This window comes from Macaca mulatta, chromosome X, assembly GCF_049350105.2.
Source record: "Macaca mulatta isolate MMU2019108-1 chromosome X, T2T-MMU8v2.0, whole genome shotgun sequence".
In the NCBI taxonomy this organism is placed as follows: Eukaryota; Metazoa; Chordata; class Mammalia; order Primates; family Cercopithecidae; genus Macaca; species Macaca mulatta.
The window spans coordinates 13,645,468-13,667,365 of record NC_133426.1 but is presented as its reverse complement, the minus strand read 5'-3'; the positions used below and the strand labels follow the sequence as shown (position 1 = coordinate 13,667,365).

Genomic DNA, 21,898 nt, shown 5'->3' with positions numbered 1-21,898 from the left:
TTAATTGCCCCAGAAATGATATGTCACGTAAGACTTCTAATTGTTTATGCTTGGTTCTTATTAATGATTCTTGTGTTGTTAACAGGGCAGGTATTGCTGTGGTTATAATTACAAACATATTAGTAAGTACTAATGTTTTGTCTGCTGCAATGCATCAGGCACTGCGCATTAGGTTATGCATATCTTATTGACGAGAAACACGAGGCTTGGGGAGGTTTTACCTAGCACTGGAATCGCACTCAAACTGAGATCTGGGTTAATCTATTTTCAAAGCCTGGGCGTTTTCCCCTGGGACAAATTAAAGAAAGAAACTAAAACTCTGTTTTAGTTAAGAAAGAAAACAGAAAGGAAGAAAGAGAAGGCTAAGTAAAGACAAGGGAAGGAAAACGAAGAAAGCTGAGGAAAGGACAAAAAGTTAAAGGCTTGAGACCCAGGCCATGCAGAAGCAACACACCCGCCGGTGGGACAGCACCGTCCGACCCCCGGCGCGGGTGCCCGCGGCGGTCCCAGCGCCCTGCCGGGTGCAGCACCCTCCCCTCCAGCCCCGCTACCCGCCGCCATCCCACGCCTGCCGCCCAGGCGATCCACTCGGAGTAGCCGATCAGCAGGCAGCTTCCGGCCTCCAGCAGGCAGCTTCCGGCCTCCAGCACAGCACCGCCTGCGGTGCGAACGTGGCGTCCGCGACGCAGGGGGGACTTCCGGCGCGCCGCGCCACGTGTTCCGCACCGGAAGCGCGCTTCCAGTCGCCCCGGCAACAGCCGCCCCCCTCGTGTCCCCATTCCCCCTCTGTGTCTCCAAGGAAAACCAGGCCCCTGCTCGGCCAACGCCCAGGATCCGCAAGCTGCGCGCCCACGAGGTGACTTCGGGGACGGCTGGGTTTCCTTTGGGAAGTGAGGGAGGAGCTTAGAGGCCCCGGGCCCTGGCTTCTTATGCGCAGAGAGCCGAGGTCTTGGACGTCACATTGCTATCATAATTATGTTAACCCCGCGACAAAAGGTGGGGCCAGAGGCCCATGAGATTCCTAAATCATTGCAGGTTAATTGTGAGAGGGGACCAGTCCCAGAGGCTCTCAGCTCTACAGTGCTTCCGAATCACTGGACGACTCTTTAACAATTCTGATCCCCGGGCCCCCATCCCAGACAAATCCGAGTCTCTAATAGTGGGGCCCTGGCCTCGGTGGTTTTTAAAGCTGCCCAGGTGATTCTGGCGTGCCGAGAACCACTGTGTTAAGGTCTGTAGGTGAATTTGGATTTTGCCCATCCAGCCCAGTATCTGAATCTAATTGCCCTGGACAGCCACATACTTGGAGTATGTCTAGGATATTGGCCTGTCTGCTCAAAAATTCGAGATTTCTTTCTTTTCTGTTGCACTTTAACCTCTGCAGGAGGTCAGAGCTTTTGGTGGGAGTTATCTTGAGACATCTGGCGCCTACAGTTTATGGGCTTTGTGTCTGTGCCCACTTATCAGTAATGAGCTGTAGTTGAACCAGTGGCCAATGAAGTGCATTTTATCTCTGAAATCTTGATGTTCCCTTAGTACAGATTAGATGGTTCTGAACAATTTTGTTTTTTTCAGGAATGATGTTTTTAAACTCGTTTGACAGTCTAGGCTGTGCATTCAGCTGTTTTTCATCTCAAATCAGAACAACATTACTTGAAAAATCTAGACTAAAGATTGGTAATGCAACACTTCTGGGATTATGTATGCTCACAGCTCCCATGAATTGTAGGATGAAAGCTACCTTTTAAAAATACTATTTTTGCTAGCATAATTTATCAGAATAACAGTCTCTGGAATTTCAGTGTGAACAGAAACCATATATTTTTAAAGACTGCTGGTTAGTAACTTTGAATAAGCATAACTGAAATCAAGTTCACAGGTATATAAATCCCCTCTGTGTTCATTGCTGTACTGGGGAAGTATACAAACTAAAGTTCCAGAGAGAAATGTTCATTCTGAAACTGTTATATAGATGGTGATTAATCATTTTGGGGTTTTTTTAAAGGAGAGGATGAGATGAGAATGATGGGGGAAAGTTTTGAACAATTAAGGCTAGAGTGTAAATTGGAGAGTTTGCAAAGTAGGTACAGAACTTTTTTTGAACAACTTCTCTACAAGAGGAAATTCAGCCACGGAACAGCTGGACAAGTGAAAAAAGAATGTAGCTGATCAAATATCAGATGAATTGAAAAGATCCTTGAAAACATAATGTACTTAAATATTTGCTTCCTGAAAAGATTTGGTGCTTTATAGTCAGTTTTTGAGTTACTAGGTCCTCAGTGATTTTGGGGAATAGATGTAGCAGGAGAGAACATTATCAAGAAACAACAGACAAGCTCAACAACAATTTCAACAGCATCTAAGAGCGTGAAATATTAGCTCTTATTTTTGTGCTCGAAGGAAAATAGGAAACTTAAAAGTAGATTGTAGAATCCATGCCTACAGGTAATTGAGTAAGTGCCCAAGTGAATGAGGCATAGTAAGTGCCTGTAAATTCAGAAAAGAGAGATTAACATGGAATTACCATGAATATGTTTATAGAAAAAAGTAAATTTGAAATAAGACTCCTGAAATGTACTAGCGATCTTAACTACTTTAAACTACCCATGGTTTTTGCTGTTGTGCTCTTAATTTGTAGTAACTGCCTATTTAACCCTATTCCCTTATGGTCACATTAGGTTTTGCTTATGAAGGACATGCTTGCTGTGAAACAAACTTATCTGTTTCTTCTTTTGAACTGTGTTATCATTATGTCATTCTCAGTCACCCCATTGCTTGTTGTGTTCCTGAGTCAGAGGGTAACTTTGTTCCTGGCCTCATATTTCACTTTTGATTCTGATATTAGTCACATGGAGATTCAGAGAACTTGCAAATAAATCCATTCACAAATTCATCACACTTGCTGACAAATTAAACAATGCCCTTCTGTGGGTGGAATGTCATTTGTATGAAAAAAAGAATTGTTAACTACGTCCTTTCAGTCTTACTCCTTCCCCTTGCTATGCCTTCTTTGTGACAGTACTTATTACAACATCCAGAAGAGGGTAAATTGGGGTTGGGGATTCAGGGAATAAAAATAAAATAAAACTCAGTTTTTTGACTGCCTTGCCCATCAGTTTTAACTGTAGCTATTATAGACGGGGAGGTGCAGGCTTTCTGAACACAGTGGCATGTGCACTTGAATAGGCCTATGTCCTGCCCGAGATGGAGCTTGGATGCCTGCAGGTGAAAGAAGTCCGTTTGGACTTGAGCCATCTTTGATGTCCAAATCACTAAGCAGGGACCATGCAAAGACACAGGAGGGAGCCCATGAGGGCATCAAGCCAGATGAGCTTGCCAGCCTCAGCAACTAGCCAGGGATGGGGGCAGGGCTGCCTAAGTAGGTGGGGCAGGAAGCCCGGCCCTCAACAAAACCCTATTATATTCTTTGTCTTAGTGAGGAAGTTCTTACTGTTGTGTGTATTAGTGGAAGACATCTTCTGTGATAGGGTTATTATTGCATGTACAGAGAGATTCTTAGAACCGCATATGACTCAATGTATCTCACTCAGATTTCTCACCATACCTTCACTTATTTTGCTGCAGTGCCCAGCAGATCTCCTTGAAACAGTGTGTACTGAAGATCTGACTAAATCCTCCAAATTACCTGGTTGGCTCAGAGAACCAAATTACTGGAGCTTTGTAGGAAAGGTTTGACTTTCAGGGCTTTAGCCAGAGTAACTTATTTAATGATTGACTTTTAATGCGTTTCTGTGCAAAGATCAAAGCAGGTGAATTTTCATGTATTTTTAGAATTCTAGTAGAAAAGGAAGATAGGAATATCTAGTTCAAGTATACACTCTAGTTTTTAGGGGAATTTGTGTTTTTATTTTACTTTTTTGGTTGCTACGATGTGTCCTATATTCTATATTTATAAGAACATAAGTATGTAATTAAAAGAATATATTTGATGGCACTACCTGTCAACAAAGCCACTTATTTGTGAAATTTTTGGGTAACTTGATGGAAATAGTCACGTTTTATCCATTGAAAACTACAAAGTTCTTATCTATTGTTCTTTATGTATATTTATGCATTAAAAATACATCTTTCGGGGTAAGCAGATGTACTGAAGTGTAAATCCGTTTTTTACGAGAGACTATATGGAAAAATATATCATTCAAGACTCAGTCTCTGCCTTGCCTGTAGGCCTCGTCAATGTTTAGTGAATGACCTCAACCCTGTTTTTTTCCTTCCTTCTTTGGTGATTGAGGACAGACAATGAATGGTCTCTGTACTTGCCTGGGCTCAGCTGGGTGGTGGCCATTATGCCATTGTGCTCACTGGAGAGGGCTGCCGGGTTTGTAGAGCTGCAGATCCCAGCCTTCCCTGACATTGCCAATCTCTTTTCTTTCAGCTCCACCAGCCCATTCGGAGAAAAGTTACTGTTCAGTCCCTGAAGGCTTGTGCCATAAAAGAGTGGGAGACGTTCCCAGGGAGGTGAGGAATGAAAGATCGAATTAAAGACCATTAAAGACCGAAGGGCGTCTAAATCTGCAGCAACCATCAACTCTCTTTTCTTTGAGAGGTAGTAGTCTCTGAAGGTGTTGCTATAATGTCTATAATTATTTAAATGTTGGCTTTTCAGAAACTCAGGCATTCTTCTAGCTCCTTAAGTTCTCCATGTGTGAAGAAAATAACCAGCTTAAAAAAGCTAATCGGACCCATCTTTAGAAGAGGACCTCTTCTTCCCTTGGGAGCTAACTGATATTAACTGACTAACTGATTGCTTAGCAGAAAAGAATATATATTCCTTCCAGGGAATAGAGATTCAGAACTCTGTCTTGTTTGCTTTCTAAGCCCTGCCAATTGATATGGTTTTGCAGAATTTTTATTGTTGTTTTTAGTTAAGTCTTTAAATGTTTATATGGATATTTAAGAAAAGATCCAATTTCCTTATTTAGTCATGGAGAGTGTTTTTTTGTCCCACATATTAGCAACCGGTCAACATGATTGCTATTGGTCATAGTCAGTTTTCTTGCCTCCACTAGTCTTTCTCCAAACCTAATCATTTATGAAACATGTGAGAATCATGAAGTTCCTCTACTGGTTCCCAAGTGGAAAGTGAGGAACAATTAGGATGCTCAGTATATTCAGAGAGTATCTATACAACTTCAAAATGTGTTAACATAAAACAGGGGTGGGCAAAATAAAAGCCCACAGCCTGTTTTTTGTACTTCAAGAAAGCTAAGAATTGCTTTTACATTTTTAAAGAGTTGTTTGGTGTGTTTTTTTGGTGTTTTTTTTTTTTCTTTTAAAGGCAAAGAATATGAAGACTATGTGACAAAGACTGTATGTGGCCCACAAGCCTAAAATATTTATCTCGCCCTTTACTGAAAAAAATTGCTAGCATAAAGTAATAGTACTGGAAAGACCTAGCTAAAAATAATTATAAAGCTCTATGCAAGTTGCTATTCCTTTAGACATGTTTTTCTATGCCTTATTTGACTTTTGAGAGACTAATGTGTAATTCTTCAAGTCAATTATTCAAATTGGTTAATTTGAATACAGGATTTTAGGAATCTTAAAAAGACTTAAAATGTAAAAGGATATTACAAGTACAAGTAGGTTTTGGGATTTAGGGAGAGAAAATAATAAAGCCAAGAATGAGATGAGCACAGTCTACATACAGCCTCAGGACTTTAAATTTGCTGGAAGATGGCAGCAAGTTTGATTACAAATATCCCAGTGGTCAAAACTGTGAGGAAAGCACAATCAAAGCAAAGCAAAATTGCCTACAGAGTTGCTTGCATTCCATCATTAACATAAATTCATCCTTTAATAATGTCCTGGGTCTTAAGAGTCTAGCACCTTAGCTGATGAATTAATATATTTAATTAATGTAGATAGTGAGCACTCTGGGCTTATTCTGAACTGCCTCTAGTTCAGAAGCTGGAACTGGCTTTCTTCAGTCATCTCAGCTGATTCTCTTGGCTTCTTTCTTACATAAGTGCTCAGGATGTACCTGGGTGATCTCTGAGGCTTTCTAACATAGCAGCCCTTCTACCAGATGATTTGTTGGATCAGAGTTACCTCTCCTCAAACTAGTGCTCCTCCCTCCTTTTTTTTTTTTTTTTTTTTTTTTTGAGACTGAGTCTGTCTCTGTCACTCAGGCTGGAGTGCAGTAGCATGATCACAGAACACTGCAACCTCCACTTCCCGGGTTCAAGCAATTCTTGTGCCTCAGCCTCCCAAGTAGCTGGGATTACAGATGTGCGCCACCAGACCCAGCTAATTTTTGTGTTTTTAGTAGACATGGGATTTCACCATGTTGGCCAGGCTGGTCTTGAACTCCTGACCTCGGGTGATCCACCCACCTCAGCCTCCCAAAGTGCTGGGATTATAGGCATGAGCCACAGTGTCTGGCCCCTCCCTCTAAATCACAGCCATTGACATTTGAGCAGCCTGGAGAACATCATCAATTACCCTTGAACTCCTTAAATGGTAGTCTACTTTATCCCACATGCCTAAACTTCCAGCTTTGTAAAATGGAGCCTCTCTTAGCCATCTGGTGGATTTTCAGAATATTGATGCTACAACCTTTAATGCCATACTGGATTTTCCCAATTATAACTAAAAACAAGATTTTGTCTACAGTAGTGTTTGATCTCAGTGGTGTTTATTCCATATTTGAGGCTGTCACACTTCCCAATTTGGAATAATTGATATTTTAGTTGACCTGGTTCTAAATGCCTTATGATGCATAGAAAGAAGTGTAGATTCAAAACACTTAATTTCCAGAACACATGCAGATGTCTCCTAGACTTTTCTAATTTAATTCCTGTGCTGCTTGTTAATCTATGAAACAAATTTGATTAAGATACACAGCAGTTTGCGTTAATGTCATTATGTCCTGCAGGCTCTCAGAAAATTATTCAGATTTTAGTGATAGAAATATAAAACCTAGGCTGGGCACGGTGGCTCATGCCTGTAATCCCAGCACTTTGAGAGGCCGAGGTGGGCAGATCACGAGGTCAGGAGTTTGAGACCAGCCTGGCCAACATAGTGAAACCCCGTCTCAACTAAAAATACAAAAATTAACCAGGCATGGTGCCACATGCCTGTAGTCCCAACTACTCGGGAGACTGAGGCAGGAAAATTGATTGAACCCAGGAGGCGGAGGCTGCAGTGAGCCGAGATCACCCCACTGCACACCAGCCTGGGCGACAATGTGAGACTTGGGCTCAAAAAAAAGGAAGTATAAAACCTGGTTCTAGTGAATTAGCCACCTAAAGGCTGCACCTTACAGTTTTGCTCTTAAGTACATACTGATTTCTACATAATTTCGTTTATGTTTTACTTCTCTGAGTGGTAAGCCACCTAAGTATTAACTTCCATATTTCTTCAGTGGCCTGTAAAGCACATAGCAGTTAGCTAGGTTTTCAGGTACTTGTTCATGTTTTAAACCTTTAAAACATTAAAATTATAGATTAAAAGTAATGTGAACTTAATTTACATTGCATTTGTTAACTTTTTCAGTTTATATTCATTGCATGTATACATAGTATTGAATTTAAGACAAGGAACAGGAACTATGGACTGTGTTTAAGATAAATTTATGAAAGTTATGTCAGCCCTCTTAGAAGTACCCTATTTGAAAGTTTATTATATTTAAAAAGAATGTGAATGATTCTCTTTCAGCTAAATCTTCAAATATAGAAGTGGTTGATTTAGCATCTCAGTTCTTAATATAACCATAGCAAAACATCTGATAGAGATTATAAAACAAGTAAAGTTTGTTTCTTAAGAGTTGGGGAATTTTTTAATTCTACCCTATAGTTAAGTGAAAAGGAAAAATAAGACTCCTTTGGTATCTGATTTCCAAAGTTTCAAAACCTAAGTAGTTGTTTGCTCAGCATTACATTGTGTTAGTGGTTTTGTCTCACAGAAACTTAAATTCTCGTGCATTTTTGGATATTTTTGTTTAACTTTTTTAAAAGTACATTCTGGTGTAGCTCTGAACCTCTGAATAGAAAAAAAAAAATTGACAGTCTATTTTAAATAGATTGAAAAAGGTACAGCTGCAGATTAGCCATTACTTTTGGGCATTTCATGCGGCAAATCACAACAGGTGAGTAGAGAGAAAAGGAGTAAATCTCAGCAGAGCAATGCTGTTTGCCCAGGGCAGACTATGTGGTGCCTCAGTAGAGACTCCATGGTGTGGTTTCTTCTCCTGTGAAGAGACAGGGTGGTTAGGCAAGGAGAATGTGATGTCACATGCTGGCTGAGAAATGCATATTGCAATCAAAATGAAAACAAAGCCTATTTGGGGAACTTAAAGCCCAGGGCACAGCTGAGGCTGGAGAGATGTCTTATTCTCCAAGTCCCAGACCTAAGGCAAGACCCAACAGAGGTTTCTGGTCATTTGGAAAGATGTGTTCCACTCAAGCCTCAGGAAGACCCAGGGTTAATTTAAGTAAGCATTAGCATGAGTTAAGGATTAGTAAATAAAGTAATAACTGTAAATTCTTAGTTCATGTTTTATATATTGTGTATGTATGTGTATATACACATACATATATATACACATATATATACACACATATACACTAACTACTAAATATTTATATGGTCATTTTCATAGACTTTACTTCCTATAGGGAAATAAGTAATTGAACCATGCAGGATCTTTTGACCCACTTAATCATACCTAAGGGGATCCCTCCTTTTCAGACCACAAAGTCATAGCCCAGGAACCAACGTCTTGTAGATAGGTTGCATGAAATCAGGCATGGTCCTGGGAAGAGAGGCAAATGACAAAATAGCCACAAATATCACACAGCCATACTGATCAGACGTTTGCACTGTGATTCTTCTTTCCTAGTTTCGGCACCCATTTGGACTTTCACAATCGGGGATGGCAGCAGTGAAGGTAAGATTTTTATTTTTTAATTTTTTTTTGAGCTCGTGAGTAAAAAAGGTAAATTTTAGTCTTTAAAGTTTGGTATTCTCATTCCACGATGGAGAAGACCTAAGAAATAAAAAAGTAAAAGCACTATTGGGTGCATTCCTGGACATCTCTTGCCCCAGGCATTTAGGGGTGGCCCAGGCCAGCAAGTTAGTTTAGGGGGCAGAAAGGGAAAAACTAAAGTCTGTCATGCTCATCAGTCTGGTGTGGTTCTTAGCAGGCCGTTGCTCAGTTGGCATTAGACATTTAATTACAGTGGGTAGAGAGGGCCAAGATGATTAACATCCAGTCTTCTCTCTCCCTGCATCTCATCTAGAAATGATCACTAGCCTTCATCCCCACATTATAATGCTCCATACCTTTAATTGGCTTGTGCATACCTCATGTACATGGACTTATCAAGTGTGCATACACTTGGTGTCCATTGTGGCCCAGGTCCTGTCTCACACAATTTTGGGCCCAGTAGCTTCCTCATGTAGAGTAGGTATTTAGCAAATACTAAGTAAATACCTGTTGGGTAGCAGATTAAACATTTGAAGATTTCTCTTGAGGATAAACACTTTGGTGTCCACCCTCCACCTCCTTTCATTTTGTAGGCATCAACATCGAAAGCTACCAGGCCTTGGTATTCTCATCCGGTATATGCAAGATACTGGCAACATTATCATCAAGCAATGGCTTGGATGCAAAGCCATCACAATGCCTACAGGAAGGCCGTGGAATCCTGTTTCAGTCTTCCATCGTACTTCCCTCCTGCACTTCTTCCCCAAAGCTCTTACGATAACCAGGCTGCGTATCCTCAGTCCTTCTATGACCATCATCTGGCCTGGCAGGACTACCCCTGCAGTTCTTCACATTTCGGAAGGTCTGGGCAGCATCCACATTACAGCAGTAGGATCCAGGCATCCACAAGAGAAGACCAAGCTTTGTCCAAAGAAGAAGAGATGGAGACTGAGTCAGATGCAGAGGTAGAATGTGACCTGAGCAATATGGAAATCACCGAAGAGCTCCGCCAATACTTTGCAGAGACTGAGAGGCACAGAGAAGAACGACGTAAGTTCAGGCCTCTGTCTCTTCATGCTTCCTTTCTTTGCCCTGCCTTTTACATTTTTTTTCTCTAATATATAAAGTAATTTTATAATTCTTCATTGGCTACAGGTAATATTCCAAATCCAGTCCTAAGCCTGGAAAAGCTATGGGGGATGCTGCACCTCCCTTATGTTAGTTTCTGGAGTTGTTTTAGTATAAGACTTTTTTTCGTTCTAGAGCAAAGCTTATCCTAACGTCGTTCTGTTTATTAACCATTAGACACTCTACCAAATAGAGCGTGTATGTGTGCATGCTTGTGTGTGTGCATGCCCTAATCTACTCCCTCAGAGTGTTAAACTCATTTTATATATGACGAAAGTGAACCTTAAAAAGGTTAATTGACTTGTTCCGTGGTACACAACTAGTAATTTGCTGTTAGGATCCAATCCAAATCTGCCTGACTCTACTTCCTGTACTGCTTTCTCTACACCAGGACTTGTCCCTGAGACTGCTAGGTTCCTAAAATACTTTTACCATTTCTCTGGGACACATCTTGGAGACGTCCTTGGTGCTGGAGGTCCCAGATCTTAAATAACATGAACTTAAACAGAATAACGAAATGCCTGGCACTTACAATTTTCCTGTTGGTTCTGTGTTGAGGCCCTGTCCATGGGGTCAGAGAATTATGATAAAGGTCTTATATCTTCAGTCAAAAACAGGAATTTTCTTTTTTAAATTTCTTACCACCTTACTAGAAAGAACTAGAACAGATTTTGTGCTCTCCTATTAAAATTCACCAGACCATTTCTAAGTACCTCTAACTGAGATACAAATGCTTCTCTCCCTATTATAACCAGTATTCAGTCCCAATTTTGTTTTAAGGGAGGCCTAATTGTATGACATTTTACCTACAATTTTCCAATGACACAGAAGCATAGAAACCTGGGAATGGGAGTTTCATTCCTGTCTGTCATTGTCAGCATTTTCCTAATGACGAATTAGCTTTTATTGATCCCCGTTGGATGCCAAGAACTGAACACTGGACTTTGTATAAAATATTATATCCTTTAGTATCTTTGTCTGTGATTCTTCACTAAACTACTTGTTCAGGTTTTTTTTACTTCCTTTCTTTTGATTAAACTGTGTACTTCTTTAAACATATTAGATATTAGTATATCCAGCCAGGTGTGGTGGCACATGCCTGTAGTCCCAGCAACTCAGGAGGATAGCTTGAGCCCAGGAGTTTGAGGCTGCAGTGAGCCATGATCACACCACTGTACTCCAGCCTGGGCGACAGAGCGAGACCCTGTCTCAAAAAAAAAAAAAAAAAAGAAAAGAAAAGAAAGAAGTATATCCAAACAAATACTTTTAAGACAGTACTTTCTATTATACATAGAATACTTTTCTTTGATCTCCAGAAATAAATTTTACCCTTTTAAAAAATATAGATATGAAACAACCATTAGTCTAATCTATACAACAAATGAGAGCAGGCATTGGAGCATGTCCACGTTTGGTTGCAATGCTGTTTGTTACAGCTTTTGACAGAGAAAATGGGATGGAGATCAGGTTTGTTACTCTTGTCCTTACCAGAAAGTAGAATAACATGTTTTGTCCACTAGAGGTTGATACTTTTATGATGGAAATTGTAATTATGGATGGAAGCAAATCTCAGTCATCTAAAAGGTGACTTTGAATTATCTGCTGATTTAAAATAAACTTGAGTTAGTCAACAAAAAGTGGATATGAATAAAATAAAGATAAAACAATGAAATGTGTCCTTGCACCAAACAAAAAAAAAGGGGAACAGTTCTGTTACAGATATGGTTAACCATCCCTATTCCTCCCTCTTGACATTGTTAGGTAGAACTCTAGGTAGGTAAACAAAGTCGTGAAAATCACCTGCTAAGTCATACTTGCCACTTAATATTATTTTGAATGAATAAATGAAGTCTTTCATTGTGAATTAGAAACCTTAAATCAGAGGTTGGCAAATCTTACCCATAGAGTGCTACACTTGCAGTGATTCTGTGGGACATTTTCCAGAATGAGCTGGGCCTTGTGTGCATTATAAACTTGATAAGCTTCATCTCTATGTTTCATATTATTTCCAAATCTGTCTAGGTTACTTTACGGCTTCAAACTGCACTTTCATCCTCTGAGTTGAATTGTATCTCCCCAAGAAAGATATAGTGGAGTCCTAACCCCCAGTTCCTCAGAATGTGACCTTATTTGAAGACAGGGTCTTTCCAGAGGTAATTGAGGTTAAGTGAGGTCATTACAGAGGTCCTAATCCTATATGACTCAGGTCTTTATAAAAAGGGCAAAATCTGGGCCAGGTACTGTGGCTCACGCCTGTAACCCAGCACTTTGGGAGGCCGAGGCAGGCAGATCACAAGGTCAGGCGATCGAGACCATCCTGGCTAACGCGGTGAAACCCCGTCTCTACTAAAAATACAAAAAATTAGCCGGGCGTGGTGTCGGGCACCTATAGTCTCAGCTACTCGGGAGGCTGAGGAAGGAGAATGGTGTGAACCCAGGGGGTGGAGCTTTCGGTGAGCCGAGATCACACCACTGCACTCCAGCCTGGGCGACAGAGCAAGACTCCATCTCAAAAAAAAAAAAAAAAAAGGGCAAAAAAAAAAGGACACAGAGACAGACACACATGCAGTGAAAACACCATGTGAAGATTGACATTATGTTGCCACAAGCCAAGGAACATCCAGAAGCTGGGAGAGGCCTGGAACAGATCCTTCCCTAGCACCTTTAGAGGGTTTATGGCCCTGCCAACACCTCAGTTGCAGACTTCTGACCTCCAGGTCCATGAGACAATACATTTCTGTTGTTTTAAACCACCCAGTGTATGGTACTTTGTTATGGCAGCCCTAGGAAAGGAGTACAATCACCCTGGGAGAATTTTCTTTGTCCCTAAATGCAATCTGTGACTGGGACATAAAGTAAACCCACAGTTCTTGTCATCCGTCTGAAAAAACTATTACTTATTTGTTTTACCGTGATCTAGATAGCAAACCATCATAAAAGGGAATTTTATGAAAACTCTTACAACCTCCATCTTGAGCCTCATTTTCCAGTATTCATATTATTGCTGGCAACAGCATACGGAGGCATCTGTGGCGGAACTGCTTGAATCACAGGGGTCCAGCCTAACTCTACCACTCGCTGATTAGAGGTTCTCATCCTCCTGTAAGCCCCCTGCCTTCACCATTCTGTGCCTCAGTTGCCTCGCCTGTGAAATAGGATCCTAATTAATGGGTAGTAATTATGAAGAATCCATGAGATAATACGAGAAAAGTTATAGAATGGTGCTTAGTACCAAGTCGGTGCCCAATAAATGTTAGTTACAGTTAGTTGCTAGTAACCCATCCTTTAACATGGATTATTAACCATAAATTGGTCTTGCTCTGATACCATTTGCCTTGATTAGTGCTTGATTGAAATTCTGTACATATATATAGAGAGAGACAGAGAGACAAAGTCTTTCTCTGTCACCCAGACTAGAGTGCAGTGGCACCATCTCAGCTCCTGCAACCTATGCCTCCCAGGTTCAAGCAATTCTCCTGCCTCGGCCTCCCAAGTAGCTGGGATTTCAGGCGCCAACTACCACATCCGGCTAATTTTTGTATTATTAGTAGAGATGGGGTTTCACCATGTTGTCCAGGGTCGTCTTGAACTCCTGACCTCAGGTGATCCACCTGCCTCGGCCTTGCAAAGTGCTGGGATTGTAGGCACGAGCCACCGCGCCTGGCCAAGATTCTGCATATTTTTAATAAGGTGTTCTGTGACTTCAGAAAGGTCATATTTCTGCTCTGGGTGGCACCTTTCAGACTTTTAAACTGATTTAGAATATTAAAGACATGAAAGAATGAAAGTTTTGGTGTCTATCAGATTTAGTCATTAACACAGTTTTTAGTTCTGTTTCAAGGATATTCTTGCTTGATAAAATTTAATACAGTAAAGTACATGGACTGGGAAAATGAACCCACTTCAGTATTACTAATAATGTCACTAAACAAGCTTTCAATTCTTTGTACTTTTAAAATGTGTAGTTCTAGCATGATTCAAAACTACTTGTCTTAGCGTCTCTGTCATGCTCCTGCAGCCTTCCCTGAATGCATTAGCTGGTCCCAGGGAGATGTGGGAATTGTCTGGCAAGGGTGGGAACAGACTTTGGTGTCAGACTGGAATCTAAAGACTTGGTCGGTATTAGAAGAAGCTGCCAGGGCCCGATCTTGCACCAGTAAGAAAATAATGGGCAACAGATCACTAGCATTATTTTTTTCAACAGCACTTTTGGTGGGTACAGGATGAACAAGTGTTCCTTCAAGCGGTAATGAATGATGGAATTCATATGTAAGTAATCTGAGCGCCTATGGCGCTTTCCAATTCATTACCTTCACTGGAAATTTTCATGGAGGGTTATTTACATACACTGTTGGAAAAAGCTTTAATAAAGAGATAAGGGACCTGGGTAGTATGAATAATTGGCTCAAGTTTTTTGTTTCATTTTGCTTTCAGAACCACTGGAAGCTACTTGTTCAATAAAGACATTTTCAGCTTTGAACATGAATGCTTTGAAGAACACAGGATTTTAGAAAATGTTACTAGCAAGAGAAAATGTCACTAAAGTTGAAAGATTTAACTTTTCAGTATTATTCACTTCCACAGGAACATACAAGTTATGCAATTCATCATCGCCTGAGTCTTGTTTAATATTTTCTTAGGATAAAGGCCTTCAGATTGGACAGTATGTTCTTGTTTGTGACTGCGACTCAGATTCCAGATAGTGTCTACTTTAACATATTTCAAGGATAAAAAATACCAAAAGCTTGACTAGGATAAGAACTCCTTTTGTACAGTGGGAACATGCATGCTTTTGATTATGTCTGTCATCATTTCCTAACAAGATATTTCCGTTACTTAAAGCTTCAGTGGAAAATAACTTATGAGAAAGTATATAGTTATGAAGTTTTGAAGGTCAGCTGTGTTTTCAGTTATTTCTTAGGAAAAATGTTTATTATTAGGTTAAGAAAAATACCATTTTGTAGTCATAAGTGACCACCAGTCGAGACTGCAAGGTTATATTGCTAATACTTAGAGGGAAAATGAGTGGAAGTCACCCTCAAAAGAGAGTAAGGCCCTCTGAAACAAACACCACCACTGTTTTCTCGGGTTTGAGCCAATCAGGTATTTATGACCTATGTTTTGAGGGTGTTAGATCAAAACAGGGACATATTCTAAAAGCTTAAACCCCATTGGGAAGAGGAGACAAAATCAAATGTAAAGTGACACATAGAAGAAGAGTATCTATGGTGTGGTTCATGGTTATACATGCACGTGAGGGGTAAAGCCAGTGACCCAGGCAGTCAAAGGAGGAGCACCCCGGGGCTGCTGTCAAGAAGCAGGGTATGCACTAGGCCAATTTGAGGGATAGGGTCAATTTGGAATGAGAGAGAAAAGGGCTTAGTTCACTCCCGGCTTAGACACTCAAAGTGCTGTTCTTACCAGAGGGCCCGGATATGGTTTTCATACGTTTGAAGGGAGACATCCGCTCCATTACGCTGTGTCCATCTGAGTGGGAAGGCTGAGACTGTAGTTTTCATAGTGAGCCTTTAGTCAGTCAAACCTAGAGAACCCGGCGAAGTTTATGGCCCAGTATTTAGTGAGCTGTTTTGCTTTAGTCAGTGAGGTTGAAGGATGAAGTCACAGTGATTGAGCACAATCCTGACATGCGTGTGTGTTTCAGCTGGTGCAGATATTCACAGGTGCACAAAACCAGTCGGTGAGATGATACGTGTTAATGGCTGTAGAAAAGTGGAAAGGAGCATGAAAATGCACTTCTATTGTAAAAGTTAAAATGGCGATTGTCCACTAACTTCAGGATTACATTTGTCATGGGGCAAGGGATGTGCGATGAAGACAGAAGACCAGTCTGAAATGGCTCCAGTTCTGCTGGCATGTATGTGTGTTCTGGGTGGTAGCTGACAAGCCAGAAATGGCATACATCAAGTTTGTGCTTTCCCTCGGTTGTGCTACAATCATTAATTTTGTCAAAATGGCAGAAAATATAATCAGAAAGACGTACTAGTCCTAGGAAAGTGAGGGAAAAAAACATTATTTGCCACTTGCTGCCTCCATGCTTTATCCTCTAACATGTTCTGCCTTTGGGCTCTGTGTGGGATAATCTTGGATGAATGTTTTCCTGCTATATAAGATTCTCTGAAGTCCTGGTAACTTTCCATGATTTTTTTTTTCCTTTATGGACTATTATGTGATGTGACATTGGTCACATCATGTAGACAAATAGATTGATGTGAAAAATACCAGGATTATGTATCCTGAACCCAGATGGAATCCAGTAAAGTTCTTCCTTAATAATATATGACTATTGTTCTTGTTTTAACCTATATGCATATTAACCCTTGTATTAGCCTCCCAGGGCTGCTGTGACAAATTAACACAACCTGGGTGGATTTTTAAAAAAAAACATTTACTCTCACAGTTCTCAAATCAAAAGGACCACATGCCCTCTGAAGGCTGTAGTGCCTCACCTCTTCCAACTTCTGGTGTCTCCTGGCATTCCTTGGCTTGTGGCAGCATCATTCCACCTCTGCCTCCATCTTCACATGGCCTTTCCCCTGTGTCTCTGTGTCCTTTTCTGTCTCATACAAGGACTTTGTCATTGGAGTTAGGGTCCACCCTAATCCAGTATGATCTCATCTTGATCCTTTCATTACATCTACAAAGCCCTATTTCCAAATAAGGTCACATTCTGTGGTTCCAGGTGGACATGGATTTGGGGTGACACTATTCAAGTCACTACAATCCTATTTTGAAGCTGGAATAGAATCAAAAAGGTTTCTGATTCATATTAAAACAAATTATTTTGCCAAAATACCCTATAAAAGTATATGGTGACATTGAGTCCTACAGCTGTTTCCAATAAAAACGACCAAACCCTCCATGACAAGGCAGCTGTTCGGTGGCATCTGAAGTGTGATGTCCATACTGCTCTGTTTTGGTCAGATGGTTTTCCATCTGGCTGACTTGAGCCCTCACCTTGTTTTGACAGCAAGGAAAACTGTCAGTGATTGAGAGTCCTTTTTTTTCATTGGAAGGAAGGAAGGAAGCAATAAATAGAAAACAGAATGAGTGGATGCCTTCAAACTCTGATACTCCATTCTGAGGTTTACTTGGTCCCCTAAGTAAGTACACGCTAAAGTACTTTCACATGCTGGCTGTGACCATCAGTGCACAGCCTGTCTGCGGGTATTTGGTTTTAAACTGACTGGTTTTCAACTTATAGCCTAGCCTTAGAGCTTTTTTAAAAATTGTGTGAGTAAATAGAGGCAAAGCAACTCAAATGTAAGAGAACAGGGTCCGACCCCAACTCATTGGTGCCCCTCCCCTCTAGCCCCTGTGCCTGGGAGGCTCTGAGGAACCCACAGTGAAGGGAGTTCTGCCCAGCACCTTGTGAGATTTGAGCATCTGTTTCTCAGTCCCCAGGCTGTCATCATTGTTCTTTAACAACATCTGGAAGGAAAAGAGCTGTTTACAAAAAATCATGCATGGTCTTTGAGCATTCATTCCACAGTCACTTCCTGAGCACCTGCTTTGTGTCAGGCATTGTGTCCTCCCAGGGCTGGGGGTACAGCTGTGAGCAAAGGTGACAGTGCCCTTCCACCATAAATGACCCCCCACAGGGTAGGTCACGGGTGACAGGCTTCTTGCCCTTTAGTTCAGTGTTTTAGGGCCACTGTTCACTATGCAGAAAACCATTAAACCTCCAAATCTCTTGAGAGGCAAGGAGGGGATAAGGGTTGGGTCTTAAATTTTCATGAGGGGCTGGGCACGGTGGTTTCGCACCTGTAATTCAGCACTTTGGTAGGCCAAGGCAGGTGGATCCCTTGAGTTCAGGAGTTCAAGACCAGTTTGGGCAACATGGCAAAACCCCAACTCTAAAAATTATATATATATAAATTATCCAGGTATGGTGGCATGCGCCTGTAGTCCCAGCTACTCAGGAAGCCAAGGTGGGAGGATCGCTTGAGCCCAGGAGGCGGAGGTTGCAGTGACCCAAGATTGCACCACTGCACTCCAGCCTGAGTGACAGAGCAAGGCCCTTTCTCAAAAAAAAATAAATAAATAAAAAATCATGAGGAAGCCTGAATGGGAATGAAAAACAAATCAAGAATCAAAAGCAGAGGGCTGTGTCTTTTATTCTTGCACCGTGTGAACTTTATTAAGAACTAAAATCATGTGATGGTAACCCATGGGCACACGCTGAGTACAAACTTGGAAAATTGTACCAGCATCATTAACTCAACTGGGGTTGCTTTGTGTTAACATTGTGTATCGTTCACAGATGTCAACAATAAGAGAACACATCTCTCTATATAAAATTGTTACAAACATTTTAAATTATAAGGAAAAGAAAAAAAAAATGCAAAAGTACAAAGACTAAACTCACAACATCCTACCAGCAGAGAACACTTAGGATAGCTGAGATCCCAGTGTTTGTTCAAACTTCTACACTCAAAGACTCAGATTTATGCAGGAAGTTGAACATCTCTTGTGTCACCAGATCTGTCAGTGAAGCTGATGATAGTCTTGGGACACATTTGAGAGTAATGTGACAGTGGTCTGGGAACTCTCACTGTTGGCTCTGCCCTCTGGATGCAGAGACTCCAAGGCAGTCAGCAACGCCACCTGTGGGATCGTCTCCTCCAGATAGACAAAAAAAAAAAAAAAAAAAGCCAAAGGATTGGTAATGGGTACAAGGCTGCTCATAGATGGCAGAGGGACTGTGTTGTGCTAATGTGGAAATGCCAAGCCTTCAGAAAAGTAGCCCTTGAATGAGAGATTCTTCAACTAAATTCTACCTTTCCTGGAAAGCCTTGGCAGTGCCATCAGCCCACCCACTGCCTACTCAAGGTTTGTAGGAAGAGGCAAGTGGGAAAGGCCTGTATGAACTTAGTGACTGAATATATCTCACCGGTCTATACTGCCCATACCAAGACCCTGTGTCCTAGGTCACCCCCGCTCTTCCATCTAAAAGCACAAAGCTAAGCTTTCCTTCAGAGTTAGGTTCAATCATCCCAGGACAGAGGCAGGAGAACAACAGAGATGCCCCCAGGGAGAAGCTAGTCCCCAGTGGGGCTGTCACCCTGACCTGAGTGCCAGGAACACACACAACTCTTGTGGAAATAAGAAGCTGTCATGGCAGTTGTCGAGTGCTTTCTCTAACCTACTGTTTGGCTCATCCACTCCAACACAACTCAGCTTAGGGGGCATAGAATTTAAACACCTATGAGAACTGAACAGCTTATATGCTGATGTTTCAAACTTGGCAGAAAGACCAAAAATTAGAAACAAATGCTTGGTGGCCTCCATTCATTTGAATATTAGGCCAATATTTTGGTTTCATTCTGTATTGCCCAGTGAGTCAATCATATATTTTTTCCATGGGTGAGGTAGCAGTTATGCAGCTTTTATTGTGTTTGGTAGTCATTGGGCTTATTCATATAAGCCCTTAGGTAAAAATAAACTGTGGATGTTCCAAGACAGCAGTGGCCACATACATTTTTAATAATGTTTCCAAGTTTGTAAAACTCCTTTTCTCCAATGCCATGATGATGCTTATAAAGAGCAGGATTTATGCGAGCGACTATGCATGGCCTTATAAATACCTTCCCATTCACACTTGATTAGCTCACTACCGTGTTCTATTCCATGTATTAGTGCAGGGAGGACCAACAATGGAAGAATGAGTTATATGATTGTTTTATTTCCCTACAACCATCTTCACTCCTTATCTCATGACATTTCTCTTGGTAGCCATAGTAGCCATGAATGTGTGTTCTCTGCTATCGGCTTCTCTCTTGACAGAGTCGCTTACAAGAACTATGGAAATTGGCTAAATTTTACCTTATGCAGCATTGTCTTACTGATATTTTTATGTTGTTGCAGTTTACATAAGAATAAAAGTCATGATATTGGGACTTGCCATAGTAAAAAAACAGAGGGAAGAGTAAATTGAATAGCTATTTCTTGCTTTACAAGAATCCATTTAAATTAATAGGATTAAAAGTATGTAATGATACCACTTGCAGTTTAACCTAGGCCAACCTGTGAAGTGGAAAGTCAAACCCCGTAGTGAGAAAATCAATACACTATTGCAGATTTTTTGATATAGCAGGAAGATTAGAAGTCAGAGGGCTTAATTCCATTTGTAGAATTGCCCTTTCTTCACCCTTTTTCCTTCAGCAAGTGTGGACTCATTTAACCTTTCCTTGCTTGGTATGATTTGCGTTTTGAATCTGTGGAAGGATCATCAATCATCCATCATCACTGCATACTGTGGTTGCTATTGCTAGCACTTGTTCTTTTTCAGGTTACCTAAAATCAATACCTCTTCCAGAAGAGTGATTTTTTTCCCCCACACCACCTCATTCATGGTGGTAAGCAGTGCTTGCAACACTGGACCGTCCAGGAAGCTTTTCGTTTCCGTGCTGGCCTGGAGCAGTGTTTGAAACCAAGCAAGTTCTATCAGCCAGTCCTAGCTGGGCAGGTGGTGAGTGGGCCGTGCAGATGAAAAGAGCGAGCCCCCGGTGGTTTCATTTCTCTCCTGTATTTTCAGGGCTTGTTGCAGAGGTTTGGTGGTTTGGAGTGACGAGTTTCCTTGTGGCTCTTTACCATTTCTTTTTTGTTTTTTTGTTGTTTTTTTTTTGACACAGAGTCTGGCTTTGTTGCCCAGGTTGGAGTACAGTGGTACACTGCAACCTCTACCTCCTGGGCTCAAGCCATCCTCCCACCTCAGCCTCGCAAGTAGGTGGGACTACAGGCACTCAACTCTTTGCCATTTCTCTCAGTGTATAATAACCCCTTGGTAGATGAATGATGAGCTTCGGAACTAAGTAGATGATAATAATCTGCAGGTCTTGCCTCAGAATCTGGTAAGCATCTCATCTGGAACAACTGGGCCTGGTTTCACAGTTGGAAAGGGAAAGATGAGGGACCTTAGGGGGCTGCAGACAGCATGGTCAGCAGCACTCATCAGGCTCCTCCTGCAGTGCACACACATGTGTTTATGTTCATGTTCACATTCATGTTTGTTCTCAGGGCGGCAGCAGCAGCTGGATGCAGAGCGCCTGAACAGCTACGTAAACGCTGACCACGACCTGTACTGCAACACCCGCCGGTCGATAGAAGCCCCAACTGAGAGGCCTGGTGAGCGGCGCCAGGCCGAGATGAAGCGTTTGTACGGGGACAGCGCTGCCAAGATCCAGGCCATGGAAGCTGCGGTGCAGCTGAGCTTTGACAAGCACTGTGACCGAAAGCAACCCAAGTACTGGCCGGTCATCCCCCTGAAGTTCTGAGCTCGGGGCACAGGGCACCCAGCCTCTCCCTCTTCCTTTTGGGTGCATGCTCTTCATCTATCCTGTACATTTCTTAGGGAAAGGGGACTTTGTACTGGGGCACAGGCATGTTCACCACAGTCCCAGTGGGCCTGTCACGGGGTGGATGTACTATGCCAGCCGCTTGGAGGTCTGCAGCACATGTTCTGTTGCCAACATGATAAATTTTCTCCTGACATAAAAAAATTTTGTATATACTATACTGGTTTTTTATGTTGTTGGTAACAGTTCAGTTCATTAAAGTTCTTGCCTAGAGATACTGCCTGGTATTTTGCTTTTTTATCTTTTCTTGTCTTTAATCTGTCTGAACTACACAAATGCCTTTAAAAAACCAGATATCCTCTCTGACTCTAGCTCCATTAGCCCCCACTAAAACTGAGCCAAGTGTGTAGTGAGACAAATACCACTTCCTCTAGTGGAGAGGGATGTATGTTCTATAAAGGGCCAGAGAGTGAATATCTTTGGCATTGCAGGCCACATGGTCAGT

At 41.6% G+C, this 21,898-nt stretch overlaps 1 protein-coding gene across 3 annotated transcripts; it reads left to right on the top strand.

The window, feature by feature from the left end:
- Positions 1-725: 725 nt before the first annotated feature.
- On the top strand, positions 726-21,668 carry GEMIN8 (gem nuclear organelle associated protein 8). Of its 3 annotated transcripts, none has more exon segments than NM_001257640.1 (5): positions 726-856; positions 4,397-4,479; positions 8,864-8,911; positions 9,544-10,000; positions 21,116-21,660. In NM_001257640.1, coding segments are annotated over 3 exon segments (729 nt in total). In that variant the 5' UTR covers positions 726-856; positions 4,397-4,479; positions 8,864-8,896; the 3' UTR covers positions 21,373-21,660.
- The last annotated feature ends 230 nt before the right edge of the window (positions 21,669-21,898 follow it).